At 34.1% G+C, this 27856-nt stretch overlaps 2 protein-coding genes across 3 annotated transcripts in view; one reads left to right on the forward strand and one right to left on the reverse strand.

The window, feature by feature from the left end:
- Positions 1 to 95: 95 nt before the first annotated feature.
- Positions 96 to 26500, reverse strand: LOC112058624 (uncharacterized). Its single transcript, XM_024099541.2, has 3 exons — positions 24523 to 26500; positions 10303 to 10424; positions 96 to 5403 (listed from the first exon to the last, which is right to left on the reverse strand). Exons 1-3 carry the CDS (start codon positions 26152 to 26154, stop codon positions 4854 to 4856), a joined length of 2304 nt encoding a protein of 767 aa, XP_023955309.2. The 5' UTR covers positions 26155 to 26500; the 3' UTR covers positions 96 to 4853.
- LOC112058626 (uncharacterized) overlaps positions 18555 to 27856 on the forward strand; it is a 48248-nt gene continuing 38946 nt past the window's right edge. The window contains exon 1 of one of the 2 annotated variants that reach the window (XM_052882947.1): positions 18555 to 19072. The gene's annotated coding sequence lies outside the window, so the exon portion shown is untranslated. The remainder of the gene's footprint in view (positions 19073 to 27856) is intronic. The other variant, XM_052882946.1, reaches the window with a different exon arrangement.

The raw sequence follows: 27856 nt of genomic DNA on the forward strand, positions 1-27856 counted from the left end.
AGTTTCTGTAACATTATAAATATATCCAGCCATGGAACTTTTATGTATGATCTTTGTATTTGCAGTGATAGGATAACTCAGAAAAACAATTAATATTCCCAAAGTGAAATAATATATTATCTTTGTATAAGCAATTTTACAGGAATTTACATTATATAATAATACACTTATATGATTTACACGACTTAGCTAATAGAGACATGGTAACAGTGGCAATTAGTAAAGTTTATTTGATTTCATACAATTTGCTGAATTTTAAAAACTCAATGGGGTAAATGGTGTTTTGCATATTGTAAAAATCAATAATTTTAAGAATAAAAATAAAATACTTTGACAGTTTAATTAGTGTGTGTACTTAAACAAACATGATCTTTTGTTGCTACCTACACTAGATTTCGCTATGAGTCCTCTATACACTATAAAAGAAAAAAGTATTTATAGAACTGACTTATTCTAATAATATCAGAAACATAATTTTACCAAAAAACCATTTTTAAAAACTATATTAAGTATACTAACCACAACCAGAGGGCCTAGTGGCAGTTCGATACTGTTACTATTACGTTAACGTAAACGCGAATTTCCAAGGAATTGAAACAGCGCCATCTAGTGGCACTACTGCACAACTGTTTCAATTCCATATAAATTCATGTTTACCTCAACGCTATAGTAACAATATGAAAATATTGAAAACTCCCACTAGGCACACTGTAAAACTGTGGTTAACCATATTATGGTTATTTTGTGTTTGCCACTGTTACATTATCTTACGAGTGAACACAACTTACATTCTGTATAAAGTATTTGTATTTTATCGCTATCGGCCTACTTAGAACTCGAATAGATAGTATAGTTACCATTCTATACAAAATACTCATCATCGAGTGTACACAATCATCAAGCGAGTACTTAGAATATAAAACGTGAAGTATTTACAAAATTGCAACACAAAATGATAGAATAAAATATACAGTGCATAATTGTTTTCAACAGTTATTTTAATAAATACATGAAGGATAGAGGTATAGAAAACTGAAAACAATTTATATGTAATGTGTTCTAAATTCAAAATTCGTTTATATAAAGTAGGTAAAGTTTACAAGCACCTTTAGATGCATGGTGCCTCTACCCTCCATAACATAAAACTACCCTCTTATATTTAAATGGAGAAGTACATAGACAAAGCGTCTATCGAAATAGAAGAAAAGTATTTTTTAAAGATTTGTATGCAAAAAAACTAACACGAGTATGATGTAAAAAATTATAAAATATAATCTTTTTTTTTAATCGACGAAATAAAAAAACAAAATAATAATAATAAACAAAATCTATGCAAAAGATATTCCGTTTTTATAAATATTTTCTTAAAAAAAAAAACAACGACCATTAAAAATAGATAAGTTTTCTTTAAGAGCGTAAGACCATTAAAAATAAATCATTTTTCTTTAAGAACATAATAATTGCAGCTAATCACTATTATATATTTTTTTTTTCGTTTAACCTAGTTTTACAAATTACAGAATAAACTATATTATTGTGTATTTTATTATATAGAAATTACAACAAACTTATGATGATACAATGGCTTTCTTTCTTCCACGCACTGAGTTGACTGTGCGTTTTTTTTTTCGATTTTTTTTTTACAATTTTGCGGACCTAGTGTTTTAATCAGTCTGATCAATGTGTTAGGCACTTAGCATCCTCATATAATATAGTTCTACTTCACCTTTAGGACAACTTTGACAGTGCCTTTATCGGATGGTGAACCAAATGCTTGGAATGGTCACAAAACGATTGTTAATAGGTAATATGCATGTGTCTCGAATTAGACATTTTCTTTATATTTTGTATTCATATTTGTATGTATAGTAAAAGCTCTTTATTCGCGGGGGATACGTTCTCTGAATGTGTCGCGAATACAGAAACCGTGAATATGGGATGGTATTTTACATGGAATTATAAGGGATACGTTCTTGGGTGACAAAACAAAAAACAAATATATAAAGAAAAAAACAATTAATGAAAGTTATTGATTTAACTATCTTTAGTCTTAGACAATGGTTTGAAGAATTTTGAAATTTGTTTTTGCTTGACATTTTTTAAAAGCTTCTATTCAGAGTGATTTTAAGCAGTGGCATTCTTAAACTATTCATTCGCAATTTTTGTAATAGGTATTTGCAAGTTAAAGTTTAAATTTGCAGATTTTACGTCAGTTTCGTCAGTCAGATCTGCGAATAACGAAATATTTAGCCGCGAATATAGGAATTGGGACGCATTTTTTTAATCCGCGAATAGTGAAAACGTGAATAAAGGAAGCGTGAATAAGGAGCTTTTACTGTATTCATAATTACAACAATTTCTTTTTTCTATTTGTTCAGTTTAAATTATGAATTGTGTAAAATAACTGGGAACTTCAATACGTAATCGCACGACGGTCAGGTTTGACATTTGTGACGTCACGGTACACATGGTTTCAATTGAAGAATTTTAGATATTTCAAGTGAATATTTGGATTTTGCAGCGTAAAACAATTTTCGCTTGAGATTTAATTTTTTTAATAGTTTAACGAAGTCAGGAATCAATTTAAAATATAAAAAAATCATGCATATTCCTATTTTGTTGTCAATGACAATAATACATGTCCAATATTTTTAATTCATCTTTACAAATATTGAAAATTGTAGTGATATTCATTAAGAATAATAATTTCAAGTCTGTTAAGGGGCCTTTTTATCCCTTAACTATAAAATGGTTTGTTCAATTAAGAAGATCCCATTGCTTATTTAGCAACAATTTAAGCGTTATGTAGCGTGGCATAGCCAGGCACGGAACATTCACTTAAACTATTACTAAATTTATGAACTTCTTAGGCTAAGTAGCCGAGAAATTCCGGGTTTAGGCACCAACTTCATTGTTTTTTTTTTAATTTTTATTATAATCTCTTCCGGGAAGTCCATTTGTGATTGGAACGTTGTGGAAGGATGACAGGCCAATCGCGTTTGTGTGTATAAACTGAAGGTACAGTACCTACGCTTATACTTAAAATCTTACAATATAAGATTTTAAGTATAAGCGGTAACGTATATGCGCGGCGGCAGGGCATCAACGCGCTCCTCCCACCTACCTGAAGTCGCGTCACGCTTGATTATAGCGTATTTTATGTACGACCTTCGATCACGACCTGTCAGAAACGCAATCTCTGAGCGGGCGGACTTTATAAGAACGTTCCTTCAGTTTTACACACCGACACGCTGTCTGTCAATAATCAAATGCTTGTGTAACCTTACCATTGGACGCCACGAAAGAAGTCCCGCGGCTAAAACCAGATCTAAAATTGCTAGCGCCTTTCACAAATGACAAAAAGACCGCCATCACCGAATGACAATGAGCGCCATTAAGACATTCGCGCGGCGTCTACGGGACTTGTTTCGTGGTGCGGAGTATACATCCAAAATCAAAAAGACAAACTATACTCCTAATAAAAAAAAATCGAAACAGTCCGCAAGTACTGTTCAGGCGGACTTTTTCGATTTTTTTGATGAGACGTAACATGCCTGGTTCTCTAAATAGTGCTTACATTACTATAGATTTCGTTTAAATTCCGTTAAAACATCTCGAGAAACCCCTGGATTTGTATCCCATTTACGTAATAGTGTCGAAAATATTTTTTAATAAAAAAAAAAAACTAATTCGACTAAAAATTCGCAAGGTCATTTTGTGGCAAATGTCACTTCACAGACAAAAAGGAAACATATGAAATAAAGCTACGAACTACAGAAAAAAATTAAAAAAAATAAAATATCAATAGAAATAAAATGTGTACAATAAAAGTGCTGATAAAAATTCGCTACATTTTTTAGATAATGGAAGATATTGTTTAATAATGCTAATAAAACATTAAGGGCCGTTCTCACAACCTTTTGATAAGTGTCAAGCTAGCGGATGCCCGCTACTTTATACGCGTAAAATTCGGGTTTTCACACAAATTTTCAATCTCCGATTTTTACAGGATAAGGCCTATATGTAGCTCTAACTTCCATTGAAAGTCCCAATAAAACCGGTCAAACCGGTTTTATTTTTGACCGGTTTTATTTCCTATTTAATTACGGGACATCTGTATTAAACAGTTTAAAAGTGTCAAACTTTTGTCAATTAGTTTTACAGATGTCAATTTAGTATTTACTCATTATTTTGGCATCTTCTCGGATAAAAAATTCGCTACGGCTACTTACTGTGACTGATTCAATATACTGACTTGTTACAATACCAAAAGTTGGTCTTCGGATTTCGGATGATATTTTTATGTTTTATAGACTTGCGCTTGACTACAATCATGCCTGATGGAAAGCAATGAAAATATAGCCTCAATAGCTCAACGGTAATAGCGGTCGGATTCACTGAGGGTGGTGGTTCGATGATCCCCGCTCTGTCGGTCTATTGTCGTACCCACTCCTAATACAGTCTTTCCTTACTAGTCGGAGGGGAATGGGATATTTAAAACAAAAGATATAGCGAATATTCTTTTCAAAAGGTGCATCTTTCAGTTATAAAGTTAGTAATTTTTCAATCGCAAAAGACTGGTCATCTAGCGAATTTTTAGAAGCTTTAGATATTGATGTTAAGAACGAATTGTTCAAGTCAAGTCTAAACAAATACATGATAGAAAATAAGACTCTGAAATAGTAATAGCAAATCATCATAGTACATAGATTCGTTTCATTTGTTACGCCTTTAAAAACCGTATTTTTATTCATCCTCCAATACTGTAGTTCTTAAAAGGTTTGTCAAAACCGGTATCGAATATTTTCAGTCAGGTGTTGTGGACTTTTCTATCCAATTTCGTAGACATATCGTCAAGTGTCGACGCTTCCGTCTCTGATTAATATATCTTGTGTATTATTTAAATTGTAAGCAATTGCAACAGACTCTTTTATTCCGTTTTTAGGTCCATTTTGGACTATAGCAGTATTAGATATGGTTTCTACGGGCTTCGGAAGTTCTGCGTCTCGTCTGTCTGTATTGTTTAAGTTTCCTGATTCATTACAAGGATTTGAGTTATTTTCATTACATTGTATTGTTTCATCAGATCCTACATCATTTTTACCAACAAATCCATTTAAATCAGCACCTTGTTCTGTAGTTTCAATACTATTAACATTAGAATCTATAACAATGTCTTTTTCCTTAGCATCTTCAGTTTCTTTTACCACATTACCTTCTCCGTTGTGTTCAACATTTTCTTCTTCTTTCTTTCGTTCCTTATCTCGTTCTTCTTTTTCTTTCTTTTCCGCGAGTTCTCTGCGTCTTTCCGCGTTCCACCACGGTCTGAAACGTTGGAAGACTATACGAGTTCGATGCTGGCGTTTGAACACCCATGATATAGCCATTTCAACATCCGCTATTCTGAAATTAACAAAAAATATTATTAATTAAAATGTTAAATTTATCACCAAACATAGTTACTTTAACAATCTATACTAATATTTTAAATGCGAAAATAAGACTGTCCGTCTGTTACCTCTTATCACGGCTAAACGGCTGAACCGATCAAGATGAATTTTTAATTATACCAAAATTCGAGTAAAAATAAAAAAAAAATTTTGACACTAAAATAAAAACAAAAGTGGGTGAAATAGGGGTTGAAGTTTATATGGAAAATTGTTGATAAATCATGAAAAATATAATGTGATTCAAGAATTTTTCAAATTCAACCCCTAAAGTGGTGAAATAGGGGCTGAAAGTTTACAATGTATTCGCGGTCGTCCGTTAGTTAAAATTGAATGTATATAACGTTTCCTAAATGTTACTGTTTTCGTACCAGTACTATAGAACGATTAACTCGTGCTACAGACGTGCAGTTTCAACTTAACAGTCAAACTGTTCTGTTAAATTGTCCGTACGTAGTGTCCGTCAGTTTTATCTGTACAGTTCCTTCCAATTATTTTGATTGAAATTTTCGATTAGATAAAACTGTACAGTTTAAACGTAAAAGAAGGTAAGTAGCGCCTCTAATAAGAAAATAATAGCAACCAGTTCCTATTGCGTTAATAACTACTAATGTTTACAATTTCATAGTTTCTGGTTGATTTATGATATTATTATGAACCATCATAACTTGTTTAGTCGCGCTTTACACACTTTTAAGGTAGCGCTGACTTTCGTTTTCTATATAAACGCACGGCCTTTCTAACGTTTATTATAACCTTCAAAACGTATCTGTATTTATTGCCCTTGTGTTCTATTTTATTAACTCGAGATGATGACATTCCATAAATAGTTGCATTAATACACGAACCATAATAAATAATACTTTATCTTAGTGAGTCGAAAACGTAAACATTTATCTATACTAATGTTATAAAGCTTTGTTTGTTTGATTGTTTGAGTGAACGCGCTAATCTCTGGAACTACTGGTCCATTTTGAAAAATTCTTTCAGTGTTAAATAGCCCATTTATCGAGGAAGGCTATAGGCTTCAGGATTTTGTAATGCAATTGAATGAAACATCTTAGTAAAAGTAAAGTAATAAAAAAGACATTTGTTCATAACTAGCTGACGCCGCGCGGTTTCACCAGCGTGGTTCCTATTCCCGTAGGAATACGGGGATAAAATATTGCCTATAGCACTCGGGGATAGTGTAGCTTCCAAACTGTGAAATAATTTTTCAAATCGGTTCAGTAGTTTCAGAGCCTATTCAATGCAAACAAACAATCAAATCTTTCCTCTTTATAATAACTAGTATAGATTATTATGATACATACCACGAGAAAAAGACAAGATTTTTAATGTCGATATTTCGACCCAGTTGCATGGATTATTATAGTATAGATTATTACTATGACTTGTACTTTATTTGGCGCCGTTGGTTAATTTACGGACAATTCATACTTCTTAATAATAACGTGATATACTTCCTTCACAGATTTTATTATTACTCGCTTAATTCAAGGTTACGATCTAGAACTAGTTTGTACTTCGAATGTTAATCCTACTATTAATAATATAATTTCGGAAGACGCTTTGGCCTTTGTTGCCATGGTAAGGTGTACAGACAAAAAAAAACGACAGACACGCTTTTGACATGTCGCCTTATACTACTTCATTAAAGTCATCCAAAAATAGAATAAATATCTATACTAACATTATAAAGAGGAAAGATTTGTATGTTTGTATCTAACGAATTAACTCAAAAACTACTTGACCGATTTGAAAGTCTTTCCCCAATAGAACGCTACATTATCAGGGAGTAACATAGACTATATTTTACGTGTATTTAACCGCGAGGTTCTGCTAGTTCAATATAATTTTAAAAATAACAACACACTGCGTTTGTGAATTGATGTTTGTCTGTGATAATGATAACAGAGGGGTTATCTCTGGAACGGCTAAACCAACTTTGATGGAACTTTTACAGGAAAATAGAAGAAGTTATCGAGCAATAGGTTACTTTTTAACACGCTTATATTAGCTTCACTTGTAGCTAACTATGTATGTAAGAAAATCTTGAAATCTTAATTTGACCCACTTGCCGGTCTGCTATTAGGATGAAATTTTGCACACGCTCTGATGACAACACATGACTAGCTAAGAAACGTCATTACAAATCCAATATGGCGGCCTCCCCAAGATGGCGAACTGGCTGTTTGAAATCAACCCCCATGATATGGATATCAAATGAAAGAGTTTGCTGTCAGGAATACGAAAAAAATAGTCACGTGACTTAAATCCAATATGGCGAACTCCAAGATGGCGGACAGGCAATTTGAAATGCATTCCCATGATATGGGTATCAAATGAAAGGATTTGCTGTCAGGAAACTCCATTTGTAATTTTTAGTGCGTGTTAAAAGCGTGTTTTGTACTTTTTTTAACTATTATATAATCCTGTAAATATTCATGGTTACCGCAAGATTTGTGAATAACTGAAATTTCGGGCGTCGACTAGTTATTATAAGACTTGTTTAAGTCTATTTTATCTTGAGTGAAAGTATTAATATTGTTTGGCTTCACAATACAATTATACGCGTAGGTACTCGTGCGCGGGCGTGAGAGCCAAAGTAGAGATAAGAAGTACCACGTGTTGGATATTTTAATTCCTTGGCTGTGAAAAGTAGGTAGGGTATATTATACCTACCTACCTATAGGTAGGTGAGCCGCGATAGCCCAGTGGACTGACATCTGCCTCTTCCAGAGGGTGTAGTTTCCAATCTGGTCCAGGGTATGCACCAACAACTTTTCAGTTGTATGCATTTTAAGAAATTAAATCACGTGTCTCAAACGGTGAAGGAAAAACATTGTGAGGAAACCTATGCGTGTGTAATTCTGCCAATCCGCATTGGCCTATCCCCTCTCATTCTGAGAGGAGACTCGAGCTCAGCAGTAAGCTGAATATGGGTTGATAATATACCTAAGTAGGTTTGGTATTGTAGGGGGTAATCTCTGGATCTACAGAACCAAATTTAAAAATTCTTTTATCGCTAGAAAGCCACAGGCAACCTTTACTTATTATTATTATTTTTTTTGATACATTGCAGGATTTTTTTTAATTATCTATTGAGGGAAGGAGTTATAATAAGTAAAAAAATATTAATCATTTAACCAGGCAACCTACGTGTAATATGTCAATGTGAATATTACTATCACTTATTTCTTATCCCAATTAAATAACAGACGAGGGTATATATTTCTTATGCCGGATCTCGTACTATCAAATCTTCAGAGCACTTGAAGTACCGTCCAGTCATCATGATGGTGTGTGCCTATCCACACTTGATGATTTTCATACTAACGACTTAATTAAGAATGCAGCGTCATGCAAACTTGTACGTGTGTATTAGTGCATATGAAGTATTTGTAGCTGCTATCAATCTTAACTGCGATTTGCCGACGATGTCGTCATGACAGAAATCTGGATGACCTTAGTGCCATGCTCAATGAGTCAATGACCTAAGCAGAGTTTCACAACAGGTGGGTTGAGAATGAATAAGACGAAGATCATGTCTAATACTCGTGTAACGCACTACCCAGTTCGAAATTGTATGTACAAGTTTAGAGAGATCCAATGGTAGACGTAGATCCAATTTCGAAAGAGGTAATCCAGCTCGGTTGGTCAGCGTTCTCTGCGACACTTTTCGTCTAAAATCCCTCGACGAAAAGTCGTAAGTCATCGAACAGTGTGTTACCAGTATGACCTGAGGACTCAATCCTTAGAAGGAATCATTGGAGAAGGATTTTTCGATGTTTTATTGTGATGATTTTAAAACTCCAAGAAAAAAACATGTCACATTATCATTTTACGTGCGCTTCGCACTTTATGCGATTAGATAGCGACTAGCGTTAATACAACTACGAATATTTGTACCGATATCCGAACAATATAAGTAAGCCTCAATAGCTCAACGGTAAAAGCGGTCGGACTCATCACCGAGGGGTGGTGGTTCGATCCCCGGCCCGTTGGTCTATTGTCGTACCCACTTCTAGCACAGTCTTTCCCGACTAGTTGGAGGGGAATGGGAATATCGGTCATATTATACAAAAAAATATGGCAAATATTCTATTAAAAAAAAAAAATATGTGACGTGACGGGTAGCAGCGACAGACTACGGATAATGAGGTCCTGGGTTCGAATGCCGGGTCAAACCAAATCTTGAGATGGGAAGTTGTCGGTGTTGGTGCCTCGGAGAGCACGTTAAGCCGTCGGTCCTGCGCCTGATCTTTCACCGGTCGTGTCCGTCCCATCGGAATTTTAGAGTCAGGGAAAAGTGAGGTCACGTGAGTTTGCCACACACCTGTGCTAGTATCTCTTGCTTACTTGGTTAATTTCATCATGAGATTGGCCGCCGTGACCGAAAAAGAAAGACAAAAAAGACAATGCGGCCTGGAGCATATTATGATTTTCAAAATAACGACCGCCTCGAAGTTAGTTCATCACATTCTTTACGTTAGTTCCAATTTTGGCCACCGGCTCAGATAAGTTTGTGGCACTATATGTATAGAGCCGTGATAGCCCAGTGGATATGACCTCTGCCTCCGAATCCGAATTCGGTTCGAATACGGTCCGGGACATGCACTTAAAACTTTTCAGTTGTGTGCATTTTAAGAAATTAAATATCACGTGTCTCAAACGCTGAAGGAAAACATCGTGAGGAAACCTCCATACCAGAGAATTTTCTTAATTCACTGCGTGTGCCAATCCGCATTGGGCCAGCGTGGTGGACTATTAACCTAACCCCTCTCATTGTGAGAGGAGACTTGAGCACAGAAGCGAGCCGAATATGGGTTGATAATATATAGGTATAGCTCACCGTCTCTTGAACCGTTCTCTGTCGAGTGCGTGGCGCTCCCACTCGCCGGCCCTCGCCTGTCTCGCTGCGAAGGCCCAAACCCTCATCACGTGGACTTTCGGCGGTTGTGAAGAGAAGGTGACCTAGAAACAATAGTAAAAATAAATTAATAAACAAAATACCTGAACATTGATAGCTAGCGTCGTGTGTAATGTTCAGATTTCTAAACCTTGCTTCGACTCGAGGGCACTACTCACAGGCTTTCGGCTTAGATTTAGAGGAATATTATAAATATAAACCTAAGTTTTATTCCACCAACCCGCACCGGAGTAACGTGGTGTGGCTAAGCTCCGTTACCCCCTTCTATATTGCTAGTCATCCACGACTCGATATACCCACCATGCCTGCAGCACTGCCGGCATGACGTCCGGTGAAACTTGTCGTGTTTTGGTCGCGATTTTGTTTTATTTACATATTGTCTACATATCGTTGCCATTAACATGTCTACAAAATACTAATAAAGCCTTAAAAGTAATAATATTGTATTAACTATGCAAAGTCGATATCAATCAAGGTCAATTTAAGGTGAACGCCTCAAGACATTTAAGGCCGGTTTTACCACCTGATAAGTGTTTAGTAGCATAATCACAAGTTTTGTCTTTGTCACTTGAAATAAAGTAAGAAAGTGACAAAACACTTATGGTCTCTTGAGGTTTTGTACCTGAAGAAAAAGAAGGAACCCTATCACTGTGACTAGGCTATATTTCATGAACTGTGATAGTTGCGACATACGTATTTTTTGGACGTTAAGACGTTACGTCGAAAAATCCTTAGTGCCTGAAGACGGACGGAAGATACGAGGATACGAGACTTGGTCGCTAATTTGGGACTTAACAAGACTCAAAATCACTCAGCATGCGATGGAGCGAGTTATGCTTAGAGTTTCTCTGCGTGATCGAATCAGAAATAAGGAGATCAGCAGACGAACCAAAGAATGACATATCATATGATAGTTTGACAGTTAACATTTTTAATTTCTGTTCCCGCAATAACAACAAATACAAAACACTTCAAAAACCAGGATGAAATGAGTATTAAACAGACATGATTTTTTTGGTATTAAGTGACAATGCAGCCTAAGATGGAAGCAAGCCTACTTGACTGGGACATACTGGAACGTCAAATTGCTAACAAACAATGGCCGTAGCCAGATCGGACCTGAGCCAAGTTAGAAAATACAAGCACATGCCACGCGGTTTTAGCCGCATGGTTTCCGTTCCCGTAGGAATACGGGAATAAAATATAGCCTACAGCAATCGGTGATAGTGTAGCTTCCCAACAGTAAAAGTAATTTTCAGAGCCTATTCAATGCAAAAAAACAATAAAATCTTTCCTGTTTGTAATATTAATTATTAGTATAGAAGTATAGATAAAATTAAATTAACCCGAGCCGAGAATCAAACCCAGGGCCATCTATTATAAACCACAGCTTTACTAATTGGCACAATGACCTCGAGGTCGTCAGAATGACGTCATGCTCAATCCACTTTGGCATATTGAGCATATTTCGTTGGTCAAAGGTAAAGTCCTCCAACTCCCATCTCTTAGGGAGGCCTGACCTGACCCTTTTAGTGAGTTCCCTCCAGAAACTGTATTGCATAAGGAATTTTTGATTTTCTACAATTTGTGCACGCCACTGTTTGATGATGATGACGCATTAATTCCCTCCCCCTCTTAAATGTCTATGACAGGCGTCGGGGTCAACTGGTTAAATATAAAATCTAAACTAGTATCTATTACTAACACCGATGAAACGTTCATAGAAGTTTAGTAGTAATGTAGTATTTATAAACATGATGCCGTCGGGGGCCAACCTCCGCGCTCTGAATCATTGGTGACGTCATCGTATCATTCATGACACCGCAGCTTTTTATGGCAATCATATTTTGAAAAGAAAACTTTTGCGTCCATTTCTTCGTTGTACGATTTGCTTACTTTTCATTCAATTGTACAGTACCCGGTGAACTTCGAAGTTCTTTGGATCAGCTCGTTTAGAGAGAAGAAAAATGGACAAACAATTACCTCTTTCATTGAAATGCTTTGGCAATAGGGTGATTTGTTATAGTGACGTCATGAAACAGTTGAAATACAGACCATCATGGCCGACAGGCGTTTTGGCTCGTTTGGTCAAAAACATAATTATTTAAAAACTATAACTTTCATGTAATCACATCTCAAAAAAATATTAAACATTTTTTTTCAATCTAGTAGAACGATAATGAAATATTCAAGACCATATAAAAATAGTGTCAACTAGCTACCTAAAGGTAGACAGTCCACCGAACGGCTGCATTAAACTGAGAGAAGAAAAGTAGACAAACAAACACTTATCTATTTAATTGAACCTTGTCAATTTTTTACGGATAATGCTTTGGAAATTTTAGGTAGTAGGAAGTGCTAAAAATCAGCTGGATTATTTAATAAAGGGAAAAGGGGACAAAGAAACTGTATCTCTTTCAGTGACTCTTGACAATTTTATTCGGACAATGCTTTAGCAACGACCTAAAAGTAGCAGTAGTAGAAAGTCTACCGAAGCAGCTGGTTTATTCAATAGAGATGAGAAAAGTGAACAAAGAAAACTTTTCTTTTATTTTTAAACTTATCCCTTTGCAATTTTAGGTGGTACAAAGTCCACTTGATCAGCTGATTTATTAACATAAATGGGTTATTTAAATGAGAAATGAAGTCACACGTGACTCATCGGCGCTTCATTGTAATCATTGATAGTAATCGTGGCGTAAACAAAACATGGCCGAGTGACGACCTCGGGGAAATACCGAAAGACTCGAACGGAATGTAATTGAGGCTGCAGTCTTTGCTATTACCGCTATTGTCCGTAAGACATTCTAATCGATTAACTTCTTTATGATTATTGTTTATTTTAATTAATAAGGTTGTTGTGTGCTGTGTTTGTGGCGGCATCTGGTCAACGGTTCCAACTGAAAACCAGCGTTGCATTTTTATTCAAAGAGTATGTAGCATTATGCTGAGTTGGATCCCTTTACTGGGTTGTGCCACACATCGCAGGAAATTGTTAAAGAACAAATAGTGTTGTGTGGCATAATTCTCTAATAAAGCTTTTTTTCTTCTTTCTTCTTATTGTCTCCATTTAGTCAATAGTCAACGTGGTGCACTAAATCACAGTTTAACTTTTTTGAGGGATTCAAAATAGAGAATAGAAAGCCTCAACGTATTAAGGCAGAGTTTAACGTCTTTGAGACCTTCAGGTAGTCAATTTGTAGAAGTAATCATGTTTCATATCTTTGGGCGTACTTTGTAAGTTTTAACTTAATCCAGAATAGTTAATCAATTTAAGTAACAATATAACGTGACTTCCATCTACTAAACAGTAAACCATTCATCAAATATTAGAATTTCATTCAGTTTATTGACAGAAAAACTATTAAATATTGAATAGAAGCAGGCGTTACTTTGCGGAAGTGCAATTGCACGTTGTAGAGTCCTGGGTGACGTTGTCGCATGGATTCGTCGACTTTTCGCGGATGATAGCAAAATAAATAAATCATTATATAAGAAAAACTCTAATTACCTCTTCACTTTTATTAAAAAGTAAATTCTAATTAGTTTAATGTGCAGATACAGTCCCGTTAGTTTTATAATTTATCTAGAAAGATTATTTGTTGACAGTTGACATGTACTACTTTCGCTACGAATATAGAATCACCAGTAAACATATGCCCTGGTTAATTGCGCGAAATGGGATTAGCATTAAATCGTCTGGGGTGAAGCCAAAACAATTACAATCAAGATATTTCTGTACACCGTGATGAATGTCTTCACACATCATTGACGTTTATCTCCGTTTTGTTCGTATTTATAGATCTCATTACCACGTTTTGATAAGTTTTACTAAAATAACCTAACAAAGTGATCCTTGATGTTATTCGCTAACCGTCAGGGTTATTAGCTAACTTTGTATTATTCGCTAACCACCATGGTTATTAGCTAAACTAGTGTTATACGATAATCACCAGACTTACTATCCAACTCCGTGTTCCATGCTTAGCACCAGGGTTATTAGCAAACTCTGTTATTCGTCCACCTCCGGGCTTATTAGCTAACTCTAGTGTTATTTGCTAACCACCATGATTATAAGGTAACTATGTGTTATTCGCTAACCACCAGGGTTATTAGCTAACTTTGTGTTATTTGTTAACCACCAGGGTTATCAGCTAACTCGGTGTTATTATATACTAACCACCAGGGAATCAATTTATGTCTAATAGTTTAATGTCTTTAATTTTAATCTTCCATGGTATCGATTGTCTTCCGTGTATTTTTTTTAATTAACCACATAAATATGATTAATAATAATCGGTTGGATAAAATGTTTTAGCCTATGAAAGGGATGATAATAATTAACGACCTGAGGAGATATTTTAAATTGCACAGCTAGATAAGTAAGCTTCTAGGTCAAATAACTGTAACTTGATCTACAAGAATGTCAATTAAGTGCTTTGTTACGTTCTAATCGTATATAAGTCCAACGTACCGGATGATAAAGGGAAAGGGAGTACCTATACTGTATAATTTGTTTGTATTGACAGAACATATATTTTTACACATATTACCACAAACATACAAGTAAGTAGGTAGTAGGTCTAAGTACCTAGCTGCATATGCTAAAATACGCATTAACAAAAGGGAATACCTATGAAATTCTTCATCAGTGTGTAATACCATTAAAAACCAAACTTGTTTTTTTATATGGAACAGGCTCGCAATTGACCACAATCTCAGCTGATGTTAAGTGCTAATCGATCTCACCTGAAGGTAAGATGCCTAAACGTAGACGTTCACTCGTCTTAAAGATACCCAGGTTATACAAATTAGGAAACAAGGACTTCGGGAAAGAGTTTCATACCCTTAGTGCATATAAAAAAAAGCAAAACACTTCGCTCAAATTCTAGGGGTATCAATGACTTAGGGATGGAACTTGCTTGATGTCTTTAATACAATGGTAAAATCTATCGTATCAGAATGCTTAATAGGTTACGGATACCCTTTGCCTGTAGAGTAATATCTAACCAAGACCGGAAGTCTTGCCAAATCATTCGGCTAATCTACTAGTTATTGGATATTAGTGGTACCTTTGTACCTCTAAACGCTTCAAGATAGCGTTACAATATCTTTTAGTAGTAATAATGATTCTACAAAAAACAACCGCCAGTCTGATCGCGTGATAAGTTTGAAGTAAAAAGTGATTTTCAACTGTTTGGTAGGTATCATATGACGTCATCCGTACAAACTGCAGCATCATACCAACCACGGAAGGGTAGTGGGGAGAAGGGCGACAGCACAACAAGGTAAACGTGTCGTGGTGGGGAAATCAGCCGTGTGGTAAACCGTACTGACGAAATATGTTGTAAAATCACGATAAACAATTCAAATTTATTGTCACGTACTCGTTGGTTATGTGAAAATTGCCATTCCTTAGGGTTCTCAAAAGGAAAAATGGAATAAGAACACTGTCTTGTCCGTCTGTCTGTCTGTTCGTCAATATCCTTTATTTTGGGAAAGCGTAGAGGTAACAAATTTAAATAGTAAGTAGTTGTAAAAAATGAAACCTTTAAATTTTCGTTGAAAAAAAAGATACAGCTATTTATTCTGCAAAAAAAAAACGCATATTTCGACATTCTTAAAGGAATAAAATCTCATCTAGGCTACTACCCTTTAATCTAGAACTATGAAATTTGGCAAGTACCAACATATGTAACATATGTAAAGACCGCAAGTACAAGAAAAAATTTCAAAACTAACAATTTCATTAACAAACCATATTCGGCTCACTGTTGAGCAAGTGTCTCCTTCAGAATGAGGGGTTAGGCTAATAAGAAAATATACTTTTCATACGAAGAGAAGAAAGAAAATTCTCAGGTATGCAGGTTTCCTCACGATGTCCTTCACCGTTTTAAACAAAACTATACATTTGTAATTGGATCTTAAAAACAAGGGGGTTACTCAGTCTTATATTGGAGCGCAGTAAGCACTTAATGGTTGGAATTCCCTCAAAAACACTGGGGACCGGTTTTTTTTTTTTTAAATCACGGGCCATTTTTCTAAATAAAGTCACATTTAGAAAAATGGCCTATAATATTTTATAACTTTTTTTTTACAATAATTCTCTTTTAAACGGTTACCCTATATAAAATATATAAAACCAACGGCAGGACTTTCTAACTTGGAAACGTATTTCGTCATCATTATTCGAAGCTATCGTACATGTATAATTATATTTCATCATAATAAGTCAAGCATTTCTTCACCATTTCACTATATTGAGTCAGTAATGACTGGCGTTTTGTTGTCGGATAGTATGGTAGGTATACGTCGTGGCACGTAAAAAGAACGTTGGTGTTAGACCAGACATTTTATATACTTGAAATTTTCTTAGATGTCAATTTTAAACAACAATAATGGCTGACTATGAACCAAAGACAATCAGTAGGGTTGAGAAGTTAACCGCGGGCATCGTAACGATATCAAGTAGGTATCGTTATATCTGAAATAACTAAACTAAAATATCCGTTACTATACGTCATCTTAAAAAACGAATACGTTCCATATTCGTTTCGTTTTCCAACTTTTCAGTTGTGTGCATTTTAGGAAATTAAATATAATTTTAAGAATATATACTCCAAGGAGAAGAAGTGAATCATGAAATACATGAAAATGTTGGATATAGTAATAATAATAATAATAATAATAATAATAATAATATAGCCTTTATTTCCAAGTACATAAATTACAAAAATTTTACAGTTTACATTTTTAAAAATTACAAAAGATACAAAAGTTACAAAAGTTAAAAAACATTAACATTTCATTTCATTTTGTTGGATATAGTAGCGACATTATTTCCGCATACGAATATTTTTGAAATAAAGTCAGTGGCAATTTATAATGGAAATTTTTAATTTTTAAATTGTTGAAGAAAACAATTGAGAAAAGCAAAAAAGCGACAAAAATATTTTTCTATTGAATTAAAGATTATTATTTCTTTCTTTTTTTACCTTGGTTATATACCACTAGTCCAAATGACTATGTAGAACATAATTGGAATTAATGTACACTTACTGTCTGTCTCTAATTATAATTCGTAACATTTTTCTAGCTCTAGAACCTACTAAATTTATTACCGCATAATGTCATATATTCAAAAATCTTTGTACTAAACTTTCGGCCCCTTGTACATCACTATCTCTCAAACTTCTTTATATAATATCCTAATAACTCTGACTATCACGATTTACGTATACCAGAAAAATAAAAATCTCACCATGTTGCGAAACAAAAGTAATAAATTTTTTTCCATTAGTATTTCAAATCTTTTATTTATTTTTCTGATCCAGCAATCATAATATTCAAGTCGTATTTGTGTATTGTTTTCTTTATTCTTAATTTAAAAATTTTGCAAGTGATTGAAGAATCGGTTTATCGGTTTTTTAATAATTTTTGATCGTGCTATATAATTACAAACATTCGGGAGCACTCGCGCCGCGATCGGTTAAGCTCGGTTTAGGATGAGTTAACTGCGAGCAAAAAGTGCCACATTGTCGCTTCCATGCTCACAGTGAGGTCGTGTCAATGTTTGTTCCATATCATCATTACTTATTTGTTTCGTTTGCAATTGTTAGTCTTGTTATTTATTTGTTGTTTGGTTGTTATATTATTGCTGATTGCTGAGTAGTGTATGACTAACAATAATATAACTAACCGAAAATTCCGACTTTCAGATGGGTGGATTTTAGGTTGAATTTCATATGGATTGATTTATTTATTAGGTATATTAAAAATATAAAAAAAAAATATTATGAAAAAATACAACCGACTTCAAAATGTTAACGTACCCACGAAACTAAAAAGGGAAAGATAACATTATTATATTTTCTACTTATTGATCATTTTGAAGTCGCTGCCAAGCCCGTCTGATGTTGACTTAAGTCGTTACTGAAAAAAACACATGACAGACAAAAATAATGTCTGAGAAACAAAAATCTTTACGATAGGGTACACCTTGAATTAATAGATTGAATACACTGGCTTGGCAGAAAATATAATGATATTATTTTTCCCTTTTTTAATTTCGTGGGTACGTTAATATTTTGAAGTCGGTTGTATATATTTTATTAAATTATTATTTGTTTTTCTCAATTAGGTCCTTCAACTATTTTAAAATCAAAAATCTCCATTAAAAATTGCCACTGACTTTATGAAAAAATATTCGTATGCGGAAATAATGTCGCTGCTATGTCCAACGTTTTCATGTATGTAGATTTACTTCTTCTCCATGGAGTATAATATATTCTTTGGTGCTGTGTTAATAAAGATACACATTTATTTTATTTATAAGCCACAAAGGACACAAATATTAAAATTAAAAAAATATGTACATAATTATCGACAAGTTATAATTTCATGTATCTTTCCCGTCTCTTCAATTCATAGACAATCTAGCATTACGAAATGTCAAATTCGCAACATTTTCGTTAATCTGTAGAAATAAAACTTGTTGTGATTTCGTTTTTAGTGAAATAAATGTGATATAATAGTTAAATACAAGCAGTTTTTATGTAATTCGCGGTGTGCGCGTTAAATGAAGTGATGTGTATATAAATGATTTAGTTTAAACGGACGGTTTGTGAGAAATATGTGAATGTCGTGACGACGGATCTTTGTTTACCTGTTTTGCCATGTAAGGAAAAAAATGGTATACCTATTACTATTTTCCGGAATTTGTTATTTAGAATAAGCCAAAAGAAAATAGTCAAACAACTATATAATTATGTACTAACAGTATTTACTCATCCCCCTATACCCCCGAGAACGGGAACTACGTGTGTTCTAACCCGGGGCGTTTGTTAGTTGTCAATAAGCAAACGCCCGCGACTCTGTTTGCATGAAATTCTGTTTCCATTTTAATTTTTTTACAAATAATTTCCCTGTTTTAGGAAATATGTTTGAGTATCTAAAGTAACAGTTTTTAAAAAAAGGCAGATGAAAATATAATTCGAAAAAAATATTTGAATACAAAACAATTTTTTTTATATAATAACGTAAATAATCAAACAAATGTGTGAGAAGTGTTAAAATTACCAAAAACGAAAGAATCTTAAAGCTATAAAAAATTTGTATGCAGTTTGCGTTGTCATTCCATACATATGGTATGCTCTTTTTTTGTGACGCGATGTAAATACATAGTCATTTTCGAAGTAACATGACACACAATCTGACGTGGAGGTTAAATTACAAACAAAGGCATCCCTTGAACAGTTGACTAATCTAGGATTTTATTATCAAAACAAATCTGCACATATCTAAACCATAATATATGTATATTTTGGCACTTATTAAATGAATGTTAGCATGTCTAAGAAAGTATTACTTATCACATGTTTTACACGCAAGCAGCATTACTATTTTAGCTTGAATGAAATGGTACATTTATACAAAATCTATTCTCTATACTATTATTATGCTGAAGAGTTTGTTTGATTGGACGCGCTAATCTCAGGAGCTACTGGTCCGATTTGGAAAAATCTTTCAGTGTTATATAGCCCATTTATCGAGGAAGGTATAGGCTATATATTATCCCCGTATTCTTACGGGAACAGGAAACGCGGGTGAAACGGGTGAAACGCGCTCAATAAAACGCAAAATTGGTTCAGTAGATACCTACAACCTCACAAAGTTTCATCATCATCATTATGATTCAGCCTATTTTAACAGCCTACTACTACAGGGCCAGACCTCCTGGCTTATAGAAGAGGGGATATGAAGCTTTGACCCACCATGCTGTTCCAATGCTTGTTAGCGGGATTAAGGTGATTAATTATAATGTCAAATAAACGATCAGCATCAAGTATCAGATGTTAATGACCATAACCAACGTCTTAACGTGCTCTCCAAGGCAGGAGGATGTAACACCACCAAATTCCCAACTTGGGGCTGGGATTTTTTACTAATAATTAATTTCTTAAAAAATAAAAGAAGTAAATTCTCCATGACCCAACCAAGGATTCTAACACAGCACCTCTAGATACATAACCACTTAGGCTTACCACTGGACCACAGATCACAAACTTTACTTCTATAAAAAGTAAAGATTACATAGAGATTAAAAAGGCAAATCTTATATTATTAATTATGCTATGTACCTAAATTGTAGCTAAGGAATAATGTTTCCTATTACAACATAGCAAGGTCTTATTTGCAATTTCCTTATCGATCTATTTATCAAGACAAGGAAACGTGTTTTGTATTACCTACCTAAATGTCAAATGATTCTTTTTATTTTATTTCTTTTTATGGCTTGTCAAAATTATTTTATAACTGGTTCCTTCAACACATTCACCCATCAGAGAAGATAAGAACTATTTAAATAATGCATTGGTCACTAATTTTACCAGCAGTCCTTAAGCTGTGTGCCTCATCTACTTTGTTACCTATTAATTATCACAGATTGTCTTTTCTGTAGATACTGTTAGCGTAAAAACAATGAATTGTATTTGAAACCAATTTGAATAAAAAAAAAATAGGAAACTGTTGTAACTAAACGCTAATAAATCAATTAGAAAAATGTGATATCCTAGCATAAAATTGTTTACAAAATAATGTATACGTTATTCATGACAAATATTTACATGTAATTGTGTTATTGGCCTTTACTTGTTTGTCAACATCAATAACAATGCTAATCAATAAAAATATACTATACTAGCGGACGCCCGCGACTTCGCCCGCGTGGAATTTAGTTTTCACAAATCCCTCGGGAACCATGGATTTTTGCGATATAAAAAGTAATCCAGACTAAAATCTATCTTTACTTCAAATTTCAGGTGATTCGTTTCATTACTCGCAGTGTGAATGAGTAACAAAAATTCATAGCATCATAATCACCATTTTTTGCAAATCTCGGGAAACCATAGATTTTTTCGGGACAAAGAGTAGCCTATGCATTAATCCAGAGTAAAAACTATTTCCATTACAAATTTCAGCCAAATCGGTTCAGTAGTTGCAGCGTTAAAGAGTAACAAACATCCCAACATACAAACTTTCGCGTTTATAATATTAGTAGGATTCATACACACATTTACTATATCTTCAAGACAATAGTGTCTGTTTCTCTTCACAAGATATGTTGTGGCAGGCATTGTAACCTAGTGAAACCTCTAAATTCAAACTTGTGTTAACTGATAATAAAATGTAACAGGCATAGCTGTTTTGTTAAGTGATAACAGTTTCAATTATCTGATTTAAATGGAATAAAATTTGATGTGAAGTAATATCACTCTCAGTTCATCAGTTTATATAAATCAACTACTTTAACGGCCTTGGTAGCAGTGTTTTGCGCAGTGGATTTACATGATGGAGGACCTGGGTTCGATTCCAGGCTGGGCTGATTGAGGTTTTCTTATTTGGTCCAGGTCTGGCTTGTGGGATGTTGTGGCTAGTTAACACCCTACTGACAAAGAAGTACCTCCAAGCGGTTTAGTGTTCCAGTAAGATGTCGTGTAGAAACCAAAAGGGGTGTGGATTTCATCCTCCACCTAACAAGTTAGCCCGCTTCCATCTTAGATTGCATCATCACTAACATTAATATCAGGTGAGATTGTAGTCAAGGGCTAAAAAAAGTACTAAACTGATATTCTTACAGTTTTCACTGTAGATTAAAATAGTCTGGAACAACATATAGGCCTGAGTTGTATTATATCAGATAATTATATGGTAATGAATATAGCCCTTAACATCTTGCAAGGTTACGTAGGTTTCAATAAATATTTTATAGATAGTTTAAGTTGTAACTCACAAGTAAAAATTAATAATATTATATTGTTGTCTGGTTAACAACTTAATGTGAATAAAGTTGATTAAAAATAGGCAGCAATGAGCAAGCAATTATGAAATATTTTCTAAAGCATTGGTTGTCGGTAATTGAGGAAATTGTTTTTGTACTAATCAGTTGCATACCGGCTAGATATTTTATAGTAGGTATAAATAAAAATAGATTTTTACAACAAAACCATCCTAGTTTGACTTAGATTTTAACCCATGATAATCTGTCACTTTAGTATTGTTACTTGGTGATTGATTCTATAAACGTTAATAGTTAAATAAATTTGGAAATGGGAATGATTTTTTTATCAATTATCACTACAATCAACCTATTATTTATTTATGTCATTTCCATAAAATTTTCAATTATTGATAGACATTTAACATGAATACAGCGGCTTTGAGGTTCTAATTCAATCTTCCCTTAATTTATATAACTGCATTTAATCTACTGAACCGGTTTTAAAAATACTTTTAAAAACTAGAGAGCCACTATTTGTCGTAGCCTATTTTTTATCCCAGTATTCTCACGGGAACAGGAACTATGCAGGTGATACCAACTGGCGTTAATAAAAGGTCACTGCCCGTTAAACAAACACCTTTCAAGTCTAGGTATGACTGACAGTCCTCTGTGCAGAGCTTGCATGGAGGAAAACGAGACACCGCTTCATGTTATTCTCAGTTACAACAGCATAACAGCAGAATAAGAAACCTACATTGGTTCTTCAGAGACTTGGGTGGCCTGCTAAGCTTCTGGAGCGAGATCGGCTAGATGGAGTGAATCCAGTGGGGCTCTACACCAATGGACCCAAGTACAAAGACCAAGTGTGGAAAAGGCCCAGAAAGAAGAAGAACCAAGGAGCGTTGGCTATAATAATAATAATAATAAGCTTTATTTTTCCCATTTAGATAGTACTTATATATCTTAAAACTATTCTAACTAATCTATATATTTATCTAAATAATTAATTATGTTATTGTAGTTAGTTAGTTGGTACTAGTTAATAATGGGCCCCTTCGGGTATAAGCCTCCTCCATCTTTTTCCATTTGTCCCTTTCTTTTGTGAGTTCCATCCAACCTTGGCCAGCCACTGCGGTAATGTCTACCCACCTTCCTATAGGCCTTCCTACCTTCCTTTTACCAAGTGGACCTTTCCAATAGGTAATTTTCTTAGTCCACCGTTTGTCCTTTAGCCTGCCAAGGTGCTAGAGCGTTGGCTAGTATTCAATAAATGAAAATTCTGAACTTCTACATCTATAAGCACACAACGTAAATTTGATTTGTTTTTATTGAGCCCGTGTCTCAGACAATATCATGTTTGAAACTAGTTTTTATAAAATGACAGTAATATGAAACAAAAATGCTAAATTAATATACGAGTAGATTACCTTATCAATTATAATATTGCAGGTATGTACACAAGTGTATGTGTACAAGTGTTGAAAGAAAGTATTTTAACTAAGTAATCAGATAAATTTCATATCAAATATTAAATAATAATCTTTCTGTCTCTCATTTTGTAATATTTAAGAGTGAGACAACAAAGTTTTACATTTATATTTAGAGGAAATTCTTATCTAGAATTTTGATATGAATGTTTACCTCAACATCATTTAACATTTGGTTGTAATTTTAAAGGTTATGTTAAATGTCAAAGAATGTTGCATGTAATAAAATGCATACTTGTTTTTCAGATAGCGTGGGTAGGGTGACAGTCGCCTGTATGATGTTCATAATACATACTATTATTGTGAATTGTGGCAAACTTACAAGAGTATAAAAATGAACAGTCACCTGCACCATCCTACTTGAAACACACTGTAAATATTATAAATGTGAAATCAAGTATGTCTGTATGTTACCTTTTCACAGCTAAAACCATTGAAGCGATTTGGGTGCATTTGGTGTAATAGAGATGATAATCATAGTTCTCAGATAAGGGTGGAACAGATATTTGAATTACATACAAATTATTATACTAAATAGTATATTATAGTATAAATTAAATTCCTTTCCCAATATATATATGTAACGCTGAGTAGTACTTAGTAAAAAGGTAACAACTATTTGTACTTATGAAATGTACTTGACCGACTTGTACAAAATGGTAGAATAACTCATTACTATTGAATACTACTTAATTAGTAGTATTAGAGAAAGCAATGAGCTGTTTAAGCCCAGCTCAAATAAACAGAACTCTACAGCCTTCCTCAATGGAAACAGTACATATCTAGTAGGTATGTCGCAATGGTATTTTACTGCATCTAATAAATTTTCAGACTATTTTATAGTTTTACAATAAAAGTTCTAAATTCTAAACTTACCTTTTTTGGTGGCAACTTTCTCTTGTCAGATTTTTTCTTCTCACTCAGCAGTAGACTTCTCCTGTTATCTTCTATCACAGATCTGCTATCAGGTTCGAGGAGGTTGTTGTTAGATGTTTTGTCACATACTTGTACACTGTCAACAACATCTTGACTATACAAACTGTCGTCTGTCAAATCACCAAAAGTCCGCGACAGGTTATGGGCTATCTTGCAAGTGATGCTTGAGTCTTCTTCAACTTCAGAATCTGAGTCTGAATGATTGACATCAATCTCCTCACCGAATACATCGTGTGATGTATAACAGTTGTCTGGTGATTCCTCGAAAACAATAAACGAGTCTTCTGAGTCACATTCAGAGGGGATCCTTCTCCTACAATTGCGAGGGCTGTCAGAGAAGACTATTTGAAACGAGTCATCACTTTCCAATGACGACGCAAAGAACTTACCAGTGACTTCGTTGAAATAGTCACTGTCTTGAGAGCTGTGTAGTTCAGCTGAATTTATTTCTGTGCCAAACACAGTATCACTCACATCATTAGGGTTTTCTGGTTTCCAGTCTGGTAATGGTATAGGATTTGAAACTTCAGGATGTTTTTGTGTCACTTCCGGCTCTGTATTTACAACTTTCTTTCCCCTTTGCAACAAGGCTTTTAACTTGCTTAATTTATCCTCACATGAGGACACTACTTCATCTGTATTTACAAAAGGACTATCGTTTATCACAGGTTTCTCATCAAGATTCTCTATTTCTTTGTTTTCAACAGGCAAACTATTGGTTGTATCTGTAGATTCTTTACAAATTTCAGTCTTAAGTTTTGGGGCATTTGCTTGTGAAAATACTTCATTGTGGCAGTTATATGGGCTGTAAAATTCAATAATTGTGTCGTTGGCGAGGGTGGCAAAATCTTCGGGGCAAAAAGCATCTTCGAATGATTCTTCCACTGAGCCAGCCTCGATGAAAGCCTTTCTGGGCCGGTTTAATTGATATTTTGATGGTTGCTCATTTATTTGATTTTTTTTACTCAACAGCAATTGAACCTGGTTCAATTTGTCCTCACAATGCTTAGCAGATATTCTACAGTCTGTGTTCATTTCAGTTTCCAAATTTGTATTTACTTCATTGTTACTGGCAAAATTGAACGGCTCCCGTTCATTCTTATTTTGAACCTCAATGTTGGAAGTTTGCCAGGCCGGCGGCGCCATCTGCTGTTCGTTGTAGTTTTCAAAACAATCGTAATATTGAGATGGTGGTGTAGATGTACGCTTTTGAAAAATTGCTCCCATCACATTCATAACACCAGAAAAGAAACTTGTTATACCTGCTATAGATGGATAATAATCAGGCCTGTGAGGCCTCTGAGGCCTTTCGGTTGTCTTTGTCTCGAACATATTTCTTTTCTTATTTTCCTCACCTGTTATTACAGAATCTGCCAAATTTTTTTTGAGTGGATCAGGAATTAGGTGTAAATTGTTAAAAAACAAGGTGTCCCCCCCGTATGTATGCTTCATTTCTTCTTTTGTTTCCGTTCCGGGGTTTGTTGAATAACTGGTGAGCGGGAAATGGATCGGAGCGAACCCGTTAATATCCAAAAGATTGCGTCTTTGACGCGTACCATTAAAACTATGCATTTTTACAATTGTACACTATTTTTACAGGTCCAAAGAGGATGCTAAGCCATTTTACACTCACGCACGCATACTTAAGTCTCTATCTCTAGGCTTAAATATATTCGGAGAAGGCTTTATTGTACACTTCAAGTCCAATGTTTCCTCGTCCGAAACCCAAGGGCTAGATTCGACGCTAATCACTTTGTTAATCGCGTTACACACTGTATCACCGTAATATGTAACTTCTGAATAACACACAGTTTCGCTTTCTTGAGAAAAGTAATCGTTTAATAGCTCCATTTTAGTATTATTTTCAAAATACGTCTTTACAGTTCAGCCATTTTGTAAAAATTATTTTTATTATAGACCATAGATAAACTTCATTTGATTTGAACGGAACTGAGAAGTAAAAACCAATGTTGCCAGTATCTATTTTCCAAATTTCCCCTCAAACCAAAGCAAAATTCTTCAAATTGGGGAAAGAAAATATCTCAATTAACCCCAAGTTACGTACCTGTCTATGGGAATTAAAATAGATATCAAATCAAATGAGGTATTATTATTTTTAAAACTATTGGCATAATATTATTTTTAAACTTTAACTATTTTATAAAATATTAAAAATGTATAAAAAATAAATAAAAAAATATTTTGGACAACATAGCATATAATTTCAAAGTGTCGTTATTTTATTTACTGATTAATACTTAATAAATTAGTAGACAATAGAGGAATAATTGAAATTCCCCCCACAAAGAACCTAAATGAGCCATTTTCCTCTAAAAGTTTTAAAAACATCCGCTAGGGACAGTACCAGGGGGAGTCAAAAATCAAAATACGAGTATTGTGTTCGTCAAAAAATAGTTAGCGACACTTTTACCGTATGTGTCTACTGATACAAGTGATATTTTCAAAGGAATGAGTTTTACTATCGATAACGATTTTGGGGAAACAGGTAAAATGGATCGATACTAACAGCTTAGCCTACCGTCAGTAAGACTATTTTTAAATTCTTAGTGTAACATCTTTATCGCAAGTGATAAAGGAATTAATACTTTGTAGCACGACTCAAGTTGTTAAGGAATAGCGTTTTGAAATAATATAGTATTTTAAAGTAAAGTAAATTAAAAATAAGTAATATTTTATCGAAAGCAAAATCGCAAACTCCTAAACATAATAAAATTTCTTAAATTCCGACAGCAAAATAGTTATAATAAAATGATCAAATTATTATTTAAATATGTTATGTTTTAATGTAATAGTACAAAAAATCTTCTCTTGTAAAATTTGGTTTGTTCGTTACGGTAATCCAGTGGTTAAGAGTCGATTTGTTTTGAATTCTTTATTGACAATCACGTCAAACGTATGTAAGGGTATTCCATGTATGTTATATTGGTTAAATTAATGTTATTTAAAGCACATGTCCCAAAATGGGCCTTAATTATTTATAATTTATAAGCAGATCGATAGTATTTTTTACAGATAGAAGATAGAAATTGCTGTTGAGAAAATAATTTTCGGAATTTTTGGAACCCGTATTAATTAGATAAATATTTTTTTTTGTTACGTTCCCTTGTCTACAAATTAAACATAGAAAAAACAGTAAAAGTGATCAAAACAGCCAATAAAAACACCTGGAATTGTATTCATATCCGGTGTAAGCTGTCAATGCCATGTAATATTGTCAAATATCAATGAGACATAAGTTAAAATGAAACATTAA

Source organism: Bicyclus anynana, chromosome 8 (assembly GCF_947172395.1).
Source record: "Bicyclus anynana chromosome 8, ilBicAnyn1.1, whole genome shotgun sequence".
NCBI classification, from domain to species: domain Eukaryota; kingdom Metazoa; phylum Arthropoda; class Insecta; order Lepidoptera; family Nymphalidae; genus Bicyclus; species Bicyclus anynana.